Genomic DNA, 10,993 nt, shown 5'->3' on the forward strand with positions numbered 1-10,993 from the left:
GTCTTTAATTATTCCCCTCTTTCTATGGGACATTTAACACGAAGACTTGTTCTTAGCCTGTTCCCTGTGAGACCTTCGTTTCACTACCACCAGTCTGGTAAGCGTGCTTTGAATATGCTTTGTTCATTCTCGTCCGGAGACCCTGGCTCTTTTCCATTATGCTTTTCTGGATATCTGCCCTCTTCCTCCTCCTCTACCACACACCCATTCTAATGCCACCCCATTCATGATGGCATACCTTTGCTATAAAATCTTTCCTCACAACCACCTTCTTTCCATAAACCTTAATAAACTTAAATCTATATCACTCATTTGGCACACATGTTGTACTACAAATTATTCTTTTTCCAAAGGAAGTACAAGATCTCCAAGGTCAAGAATAGTTTCCTCTAGCATTTAATTTGGCTCTACTCAATGGTTTACCATTATTTTCCCCCAACATAGAAATGCAAGAGACATGGACAGTCCAATAATTCAAATACTTCCTGTTCCCCCAGGTACTTATAATATACAGTTTTCTGTCACAAATACTCAAAACATTTTTTTCTAACCATTTCATCTGTATTCAGAAGCATCTTTGATGTACTATGTTGGGTCCAACTTCTTTAAACTCGGCCTCGGTGATCCACATGTCCTGGAAGGCAGACAGGGATGCAAGAATAGAGCCTCCCATCCACACTGACAGTTTCCTTTCTGGGGGAGCTGTAACCTGCACAGGCGTATTGGCAGGTACCATATTTGCTATATCTTTAACTAGCCGCTTGTCCAAACCAGGGAAAGAGGTTGATCCCCCAGCAAGGACAATATTAGAGAAAAACGAATTCCTCAGGTCCGTATCGCATTTCATTATGCTGCTGAAACACAACTTATCGATGCCAGGGGTATCAAGGTTCATAAGATGTGGAGAGAAGAGGGCCTCTGGACAATGAAAGAGCTGGTCATGGAGCTTGATCATCTTTCCATCAGGCAGGTGGTAAACTTTCTCTACAGACTCAGGATTCTTGGCCATTTCCTCTTCATAGTTCATTACCACATAACAAGAGGTTTCCTTAATGTCTGCAACAATCTTTCTGTCTGCAGTACTAAGCAACATGATGCCATGGTCCTTCAACAGCATCATGAGGTAGTTGGTGAGGTCAAGGCCTGCCAGATCTAGCTGCTGGACGCCATGAGGCAGACAGTAACCCTCGAAGATGGGCACACACTGGGTCACTCCAGCACCTGAATTCAACACAAAGCCAGTTGTGAAGCCAGCGGCAAAGAGAGCAAGCACCCCTTGGATGCACATATAGAAGGCAGGAACCTGCAAATGCTCAAAAAACACTTCAGTGATCTGTTGCCGGTTCACCAGTGGGTTCAGTGCTGGCTCGGTAATCAAGACTGGGCCATCACAGGCCTTTAGCTTCAGATTATGATCATAGATATGCTTCCACATGATTTCCATGTCTCCCCAGGAAGTAACCAGACCACGCTCCACTGGGTAGCTGTAGGAAAAGCAATAAGATAAATGGCAGCAGGTTTTGCTATTTTGTTTTTTGTTGTTTGTTTTTGTTTTTGTTTTTTTACAATGACAGCTTTTAATTTTTCTAGGGCAGTGACTGCCAGTCAGAAAAGGTAACTGCCAGCAACAGTTAGCATAGCTACTCTCTTCCTCCGCAATTTTTGTTGATTTCCATTTTTCCCACCTTCAGAAGACAAATAATCCTTTTTTTTTTTTTTAAGATTTTATTTATTTGGCAGAGAGAGACACAGCCACAGAGAGAACACAGCACGGGGAGTGGGAGAGCGAGAAGCAGGCTTCCCTGGGATCAGGGAGCCTATGAAGGGCTGATCCCCGGACCAGGATCATGACCCCAGTGGGAGGCAGATGCTTAACATCTGAGACACCCAGGCGCCCCCACAAAAATCTTTTTTTTTAAAAATCAGGGAATCTTTACATAATAGTACAGTTTTAAAATCAATTAATTAAACCCACATGATGAGGGTACTATGAATTAAGTGATATTCTTAATGAACTTATATTTTATGAATAACTTTATACATTTGAATACATCTGTTTAGATACCGAGAGCAAGTGATGTTCACTCTTGGATGTTTAGCACCCCTTGGAGATTTGTGGCCTGCACCAGCGGGGCTGAAACTTTCCTGTTCCTCATTTCCATATCCTCGCATCTTTGAGCCCCTCATCTGGATTCCCACTGCCCCTAGTGGGTCCTGCCTGCTGGGAGAAGGCCATACCTGATGGACAGTGAGTGTCTTCTTTCCTGCGCCTCATCGCCCACACACAGTTCTAGCGCGCTCTTGGCCTCCCAGTTCTGGCCTTTGGCTCGGCCAATAATATTCGGGTATACAAACTGGGGTTCCCGCGAGCCAGCCAGGCCCGCCTTGATCATTCCCGAGCCGTTGTCGATCACCACTGGTAGCTGGTAGTAGCTCATGCCGCCGCTGCCTCCTGTCGCCTGGCCACACCGGCCACCCTGCCTGTGGGCTGCGCCAGTGGGGCGGAAAGTGCGGGGCACAGGCCCTGGACAGAGTTAACAGACCCACCGCCTGGAACGTCGCGTCACAAAGGCCCCGGCCTGCCCCACTAGGCCTGCGCCCTGGCCAGGGCGCGCAGGGGGCAGGGAGAGGCCTGGCCCATTGACTCTCCAAAGTACTGCCCACCGATTGCCTCTCACGGGGGCTGGGTCACTTGCCACCCCCTGGAATCCAGGGATGCCAGTATCAGGAAAACCCAACTTTCTTCCCTGAAGATACAAATCTAGCCCTTTACAAGTGGCTTTCTCTAATACCTGGGTGGGCCATGAAAACAATTTTCTTTTCCAAAGGCTTTAAATTCCGCCTAATAGGCATCTGTCCATGGAAAGCTCTGGAATGTGCCCTTGAAAGTAGGAAAAGGTGGAGAGAAACAGGGGAAAGTTGTCGAAGAAGCTGAATTTCAGAAGAAGCTTCTGAAACCCTCAACTTATGAAAAGAAAAAGGAAAAAAAAATGCTGTGATTTAACGTGGGTTTTATACAGATGAACAAAGGGGAAGGGAAGGAAAAATGAAATAAGGTAAAGACAGGGAAGCAAACCTTAAGACACTCTTAAATATAGGAAACAAACTGAGAGGTGCTGGGGGGGGAGGGATGGGATAATTGGGTGATATAATGAGCACTGGGTGTTATGTGCAACAGATGAATCACTAAATTCTGCCCCTGAAACTGATACTATAATATATGTAAACTAACTTGAATTTAAATAAAATCTTGAAAGAAAAAAAAAGTGGGTCTTATATACTTTTATTATTGTTTCTATATGATGGGCAAATACTTTGTTGTGTTTCTTTCCTGCAGTTTCTAAGCAAAATGTACTCAAAACCAAAATGGTAGAGACTTGCTTTTTTTTTTTTTTCTTTTGATTGATTGATTTTTAAGAATCTCAGCTGGTTATCCCTTGTGTGATATGTAAGGTCATTCTCATTTCCTAAAAATACTTGATTTTTAGGCATAAGGACGTGCCTGCCTGTTTACAAGAAAAGTGATATTCCCTCGGTCATGTGAAGTGCAAGATTAGAATAATTTAAGTACACTGCGTGCCAAAAAGTGCATCTTGGTGTTTGATTTTTTTTTATCCCCTTAATTCTACACACTGTGTAGAGAATTTTAAAGTAGATAAGTTCGGACCTCTGGTTGGTCTATGAGAGCAGGGGAGGAAATTCAAAAAAGCCCATCCTTCCACCAGAGGCTGGAAGGGTCAAGTTACCAAGTAACAGAGGTGGCGTTTGCTGCTGCAGACCACTGCAAGAAGGGGGACTCCAACGAAGCCCCGCACTTGCCCCGGGCTTCTCAGCACTGCGTGGCGGGGAGAGAATGCCAAATAAAACATTTCTTTCCCACAGAAGAGAGTGTACCAAAAGGAAGTGCAAGGAGCCAGTGCCTGGTTTCTGCAGCGGTCCGTCCCTAGGAGCCGGGGGCGGGGGGCGGGGGGGGGGGTGGATCGCACGCAAATTCCAACTTTCAAAATACTTTCAGCATCACACAATTAAAAGTGTAGTCATTTTTCCTTTTCTGTTTGTTTGTATCTTTTTCTATAAAAGCTACCTTAGTACTGCTTTAAGTGCCGGGAAGTCCATGGAACTACATCCATATCTAGGCCATTCTGAAGCTGACAAGCCAGCGAAGTTTCCGTAGTGTAGTGGTTATCACGTTCGCCTAACACGCGAAAGGTCCCCGGTTCGAAACCGGGCGGAAACAAGTGCTGTACATTTTTCTTTACTACCGGGTTCCCTCAAACAGGGCCGTGTCACTTTTACCAATCTAGCTTTCTAAAAGACAATCTAAATACAAACTTGTGGAACAGTATAAATTTGAACTTTCACCTTGGTTATTTTATTCAGCAAATGTTTTCACAGACCACTGGAGACGCAGAAATGTTTCAAAATTAGAAAAAAAAAAAATTTCAACTCCCAAACAACTACTGATAAATAATGTAATGTACAACCTAGAGAGGAGCGCAAACACGGTGTTAAAAACTGTTAGCCCTGTTGCCTCCTGAGCATTCTTTGTATTACAAGTTATTTAATTTTCCATTAGTTCTCCCCTTCAGATTGCAAATTCCCCTAAACGCCAAGAGACCATATATTACTCATACTATGCATAGTTGGTGTTACGCTTAACACCTGGTAGACTCATAACTATTTCTACTGAAAAGGGTTCCGACAAAATATAAAAGAAATAAGAAAGATGAAATCAAGAACCCAACTCAGCTTTTTCCTGTTATAAACATAATGATAGTGACTTTATCCACAAATATGATTTTTACAGACGAGAGAAAAGAAGCTAAAGAGGAAACAATGTGATTGGAAAAATCTCGGAAGAAACGAATAAATTCCAGTTGCTGTCCTTTAAAACGAAATCATAAGTAAATATCCAAAAGTCCTGACACTACTTTTTTTTTTTTTTTTTTTTTTTTTTTTTTTTTTAGTATTTTATTTATTTGGCAGAGAAACAGCCAGGACAGGAACAGGAGCTGGGGGAGTAGAAGAGGGAATGCAGGTTTCCCGCCGGGCAGGAAGCCCGATGCGGAGCTCGATCCCAGGACCCTGGGACCAGGACTTGAGCTGAAGGCAGGCGCCTAACGACTGAGTCACCCAGGCGCCCCTGACACAACTTTTAACAAGAAAAAATGAAGTTTTGTTTTTCTGAGGCTTATGACGCCCACCAAAAACTAGGGGGAAATTCACCCTAACATACTAACTTATTAACTAACATATTAACGTTTGTATGTTACGCAGATATCTGGCATCCTTTTCCTTCACTGTACAAAATCTGCATTCGATGTAAATTATTATATTAAAATTTTCCTGGTCCAGACGCAGAACCTCTTCCGGTATAAAGCCCACCTTCCTGCAATGTTGCGCGTGCCCAGTGTACCCTACTGCTTTGCTCCGCTTTGCTGCATCTCAGACTTGTAACAGGTAAGGATATCCTGGAAACTAAGCTGCAGTCGGCTGATGCAAACCAAACCCAGGGGGGTCCCAAGAGCTTTCGGGTACGTAAACTGAAAAGGGGTGATCTGTCTCAGCTTGAAAATCTCCCACGGCCAGGAGCCTAAGTACACAAGCTGCCTGCACTCGCGGGGTCCCGAGGAAGGGGAGGATGATGGGAGAAGAAGAGGAACTACAAGCCCCAGCATGCAGTGCACACTCTGGCTCCTGGAAAGAGGGCCTCGGAGAGGTGCAGCCCAACCGCGGGCCGTCGAAGAGATGCCGACGGCCGACCACAATGTTCAGAATGAGGAAGACAAGCGCGGCGCTGTGAAAAAGCCTTAAGTCCCGTATTCATGACGTTTGCGGTTTCGCGGGGGGCCCTACTATGCTGAGGAGTGGAATTTCCGGACCACACTGGCCGGTCCTCGCCAGGCTCGGACCTCCACAGTCCCAGAGCCTCCTGCGTTTCCATGGAATGCACGGGCCGGATATGATGTCTTCGTAGAGAAAAAAGGAAGAGGCGGAGCGGGGCGCGGTGACGTCCTTCCAAGATGGCGGAGAGAGCGTGAAGAAACTGTTCCCCTTTGGTTTGCTTTAGGTGAGTTCTTTTTTCACCCCTTAGATTGCCAGTCCCACTCTCTAGACCCTGGGCCATCGGAGGGCACTCTTTTTGGAGTTCCAGTTCAGGTCGGGGAGAAGGTATTAACGTGGAAAGCTCGAGGAGGCAGCCCGATGTTGGCCTTGGCCACAACCTCTGCTGTGGGAACTGGAGGTAGTGGGAGCTGGGCGAAGGGCAGTGCGGCACAAGCCGGGAGACGTTGGCTTTGGTTGTCACTCTCCGTTGCGGTCGGGAATGGAGAAGTGGGAAGAAAGGGGGTGTGGCTTCCTCCGGGCGAGTGACGGAACCTTGACAACTCTTGGCTCTGCTCATTCTCCGCGCCTGGGTACCCACTTGGCGTTTTAAAGCAGCTGTGCACTACGGAAACTAACTGCTTTAGTGATTTGAGAGCAATTTTAAAGAACTCATACCGTGTTTTTTCGCCATCTGTTCAAAGGGGGTCATTTCTTAGTGGTTTGTTGTCTTTTTTCCCCAGCATGTGCGTGCGAACTGAGCTTGAAAGTCTGAAGGTTCTATTTCTGCAAAAGCGTGAAATTTTGCGGTTTTTTTTTTTTCAGGTCATGCAAGTGTTTTCATTTATCGCCATTTATTTATGTGACCCAAGGATTGTGTTAGTTGTCCAAGATGTAACATAGACAGGAACTTACCCTTCAGCATTTTAAACTATTCTGTTTGATAAGAATTTTCGTTGGGGGAGGCAGTAAATGAGAACTGACTTTGTTTTTGTCCATGTTCTGTCCCATGTCCCTTCTCCCCTTACCAATTGCTTGGGTGAGATGTTTGATGAAAACTTAGGGTTACTGACTTGCTATTTCTTTTTGTCTTTTAGAACAAGGGTAAAATTCCATTCTGATACCAAAATGCAGTATTCGCACCACTGTGAGCACCTTTTAGAGAGACTGAACAAACAGCGGGAAGCAGGTTTTCTTTGTGACTGCACTGTGGTGATTGGGGAATTCCAGTTTAAAGCTCATAGAAATGTGCTTGCCTCATTTAGTGAGTATTTTGGTGCAATCTACAGAAGCACTTCTGAGAACAATGTGTTTCTTGATCAGAGTCAGGTGAAGGCTGATGGATTTCAGAAACTGTTGGAGTTCATATACACAGGAACTTTAAATCTTGACAGGTAAAGTACACATTTTATTTTCACTTATAAAAGCTAGTCAGCATTCTGTGGGGATAAAGTAGACTTGTATTTTTTCCATTCAGTCCCTTAACTTGGAGTCTTCTTATAGTCATGTGTACAATACTATTGTTGTTTTTAATAAAGAAGTCAGTATTACTGATTTGGGGTGAACAGACTGCATTTCTTAAGCACAAAAGGCACAGGCGTTAATAAGATTAAAGCCTTGTTTCTGACACATTTGATTTATCTACTGAAATAAAGCCTGTGATTTCAGTTATGAAAACATGAGGAACATATACAATGAATTCTAAGTGAATTCCAGTTTCTTTGGTCTTTATGTACCTCTGCTCTTCTCCCTCTCTCACTCTATCCCCTACCTCTTATGGTGGTGGAGGTAAGGGAGTATAGATGAAGAAAGAAGGATAAGCCTCTGTTCATTTGGTAATACTCCCATTTCTAACCATAGATAGCAATGTGCAGGACCTCTTCCTGATCTTGTTTCAGAAAAATAATTTCCTTGGAGCGTAAATGGCAGTGGTTCCTTTTATCTCTGTAAAGCTATCAGTGCTAATGCTTAAATCAGATCTGAGGTGCTAGAATGCTTTTTTGAAATGTTTAATGCTCTCACTGCACTAACAAGAAGTAGATTCTGAGGAATTTGATAATGTAGGTGCTGTGTGTCTCCCATGCATAGTGAACTACATAATTAAGTTTAATACTAATGCATTTATTAGTTGTGGAGGGAAATGTGGAGGTGGAAGAGAAACCTATCAAATTACTCCTGTTTTCTTTATCTCTTATGAAAGTGTGAACATGACTAGATCATAATCTGACATGAAAATATTATGGGCTTTAGAGTTAGGTCTATCCTGTCAGTCACTGTGTCTCTGAGCAAGATGCAACCTCTGAGGGCCTCAGTTTCCCCATCTGTAAAAGTGAGATGGTAATAACTACCTTGGTGTTACTGTAAAGATCAAGGATTTACTTGAAGGCCCTCCTCCTGATGAACATTAGTTTCATTTATCTACCCTTTTCTACTCTCCTCTTCCTTTAATTCCACAATTTTTGGAGAATTAGGAAAGAAGCCAAAAGGAAACACCTGAAATTCTGCCACCCACTGATAATCATTGTTAACATTTCGATTAAATATTCATTCATTCTTTTCTAGATGATCTCTCTCTCTATATATATACACTATATATATACACATAACACAGTAAGCAGAATCCCTCTCTCTGTTTTACACTGCAGCTTATTCTTTAAAAAGCTAGAAGCAGGATGTTCCTTAATCCTTTTGAAAAGAAAACATTTGTACTGTTTGGAATTATTTTTAAATTTTGGGGTGATGACATCTTTGAGTCAGTTCTATATGAATTGATTAAAGGAACAGACCAGTGTCATAGATTAACCCACATGACAGATTATTTAAACTTACTGAATAGTTGACTCTACAGGTGCCTCTTACTTAAATATTTAGAATATGTAATATAAAATAACCATAAAACTAGTGAATTTGGGTTGATCTTCAATTTAGTAGTTTCCCTTTCTCAATTAACTTTTCCAGAACAATCTTGAATTGATTTGAACACACTGAAGAGCATCTTACTTTGAGCCTTCATGCAAAGGACCAATGTGAAAAGAGCCAGATTTTTGCTCTTGGCAAATGGATAGAGATCTATAGATATTGTAGTATATGTTTGAAGATCTGAGTGATTTATGACACTAGTTAATTTTTAATTTCAAATTAAGATTTTTTGGTACATACCTTTCCTGGGAACTAGTTGTTTGAGCCCAGCCACAGATGTGAGAAGGCTTACATCAAAAGTAGAAAGTCTGTATATAACTTAGTGATTAAATTTAGTGGAAAAAAAAATAAAGAATTAAGTGGACTCATGAGCCAGATTTCCTTGATCAAATCGTAGTTTTAACACACTGTGATCTTGTACAAGTTAGCTTTTTTTGGACCTCTTAGCCTTCATTTGTATGTAAAATGAATTATTACGGATTGCATAGACATGTCCTAAGAATTAAATGAACTGTTCATGTAAAGTGTTTAGCCATATATCTGGCACTGTGTAGTTAAATGACTTTCAGTGACTGTTTAAAAGATGAAAGCAAGTTTGCAAGCACTGTAACTTCATGCTTGTAAACAAAAGCAGTTATTGATGTGAACAGATGCTGATTGGTTCTCTTAACCGTAACTGAGATTATAGGCTGTCTATGAAATAGATGAATAATTGGTATGAAATACTGTATCAGTACTGAACAATTAATGTGCCAATTTGTGTTGGGCTTAAATGCTACCAGACCTTGTTATGTGTTTGGTGGTTCATTTTATGGAACACTAAGTCACAATTATAATTGGAGGCCTTAGTATAATGAGTGATAAATTTGGTTTTGTTCTAGTGGTATTTCTCATTTATTATAATTTAATAATAGACTGTAACAAAATTAATAAACATGCTTAAGGAAAAGCATAACATTTTTAGAAAGTGTTAATGCTACTGTATATGTGGCAAAAACAAAATACTTTGTATAAAAGATGAACAAGATTGTGTTTATATTTGGAGCATTTGTGCTTTATCTTTGCAAATAGAGAATTAACTTCATTATAAAGATCATTTGTTATATATTCCAAAATTATAACTGAGGGACATAAGAAGTCTTTAGGTAATGTTTTCTTATCTAGGGAAAAGACTCCATTTGCAAGTAGGTTATATTCCAAGAGTTTATAGTATGTTTAGGAACTCAGGGTATATTTTCCCAGAAAATAAAATGTTCCCTAAACTTGTGATTAGGTTTCCAAACTGGCCTATCAACCTACTTAATCTGTAATGAGCTGAAAAATGATTATATATATAAGAAAGGCAATTTTTAAAAAGCCAGTGTAATGTTAAATTAAAAAAGAAGAAACAGGGACACCCAGGTCCTAGAACTGAGCTCTACATTGGGCTCTTTGCTCAGCAGGGAGCCTGCTTTTGCCTGCCTCTCCTGCTTGTTCTCACTCTCTGACAAATTTCTTAAATAAAAAAAAAAAAAAAGAAGAAGCATACAGGTGGCACTTGAAGGAAAGAAGTTTTCATTAGATGATGAGAAAATGGATAGAGATCTATAGATATTGTAGTATATGTTCGAAGACCTGAGTGATTTATGACACTAGTTAATTTTTAATTTCAAATTTTACTCTTTTTTTAAAGATGTATTAATAGCACTATATATTAATCAGCTGTGACTAAAACCGTTTTCTGGTTTATATGTATAATGAAGAGGGGACAGGGAAAATACATTTTTTTCTGAAGAGTTTAATATTATTTGGGGGAAATGGCAAGTAGTAAGTTTGCTTGGAGGGTGTGTTTCTGTGTGTGTATGTATATTTATTTGCAGATACTTAAAAGGGTCATATTTTTATATTAGTTACTCAATTCTCAGATTTTTTTTTTTTTAAGATTTTATTTATTTATTTGACAGAGCTCACAAGCAGGCAGAGAGGCAGGCAGTGGGGGAGGGGGTGGTGAAGCAGGCTTGCCGCTGAGCAAAGAACCCAATGCAGGGCTCAACCCAGGACCCTGGGATCATGACCTGAGTCGAAGGCAGAGGCCTTAACCCACTGAGCCACCCAGGTGTCCCAACTCTCAATTTTTTTTTTTTTTTTTTTTTTTTTTTTAAAGATTTTATTTATTTATTTGACAGAGAGAAATCACAAGTAGATGGAGAGGCAGGCAGAGAGAGAGAGAGAGGGAAGCAGGCTGTCCGCTGAGCAGAGAGCCCGATGTGGG

General features: G+C 41.4%; 2 protein-coding genes across 12 annotated transcripts in view; one reads left to right on the forward strand and one right to left on the reverse strand.

Moving 5' to 3' along the window:
- Window positions 1-388: 388 nt before the first annotated feature.
- On the reverse strand, window positions 389-2,542 carry ACTRT3 (actin related protein T3). The gene is made up of 2 exons (XM_082695067.1): window positions 2,239-2,542; window positions 389-1,484 (listed from the first exon to the last, which is right to left on the reverse strand). Exons 1-2 carry the CDS (start codon window positions 2,436-2,438, stop codon window positions 566-568), a joined length of 1,119 nt encoding a protein of 372 aa, XP_082551193.1. The 5' UTR covers window positions 2,439-2,542; the 3' UTR covers window positions 389-565.
- Window positions 2,543-5,001: 2,459 nt separating this feature from the next.
- Window positions 5,002-10,993, forward strand: part of MYNN (myoneurin) — a 41,571-nt gene continuing 35,579 nt past the window's right edge. For 5 of the 11 annotated variants that reach the window (XR_014314377.1, XR_014314378.1, XR_014314379.1 and 2 more), the window contains exons 1-2: window positions 5,399-6,070; window positions 6,921-7,217. Coding sequence is in view for 2 of the 11 variants with exons in the window: in XM_082741695.1 (XP_082597821.1) it covers window positions 6,952-7,217 (266 nt within the window). In the remaining 9 variants the exon portion in view is untranslated. Of the gene's footprint in view, window positions 6,071-6,920; window positions 7,218-10,993 lie in introns of all 11 variants that reach the window. The other 6 variants (XR_014314373.1, XR_014314374.1, XR_014314375.1 and 3 more) reach the window with 3 other exon arrangements.

This window comes from Mustela nivalis, assembly GCF_964662115.1.
Source record: "Mustela nivalis genome assembly, chromosome: 1".
Taxonomy (NCBI): domain Eukaryota; kingdom Metazoa; phylum Chordata; class Mammalia; order Carnivora; family Mustelidae; genus Mustela; species Mustela nivalis.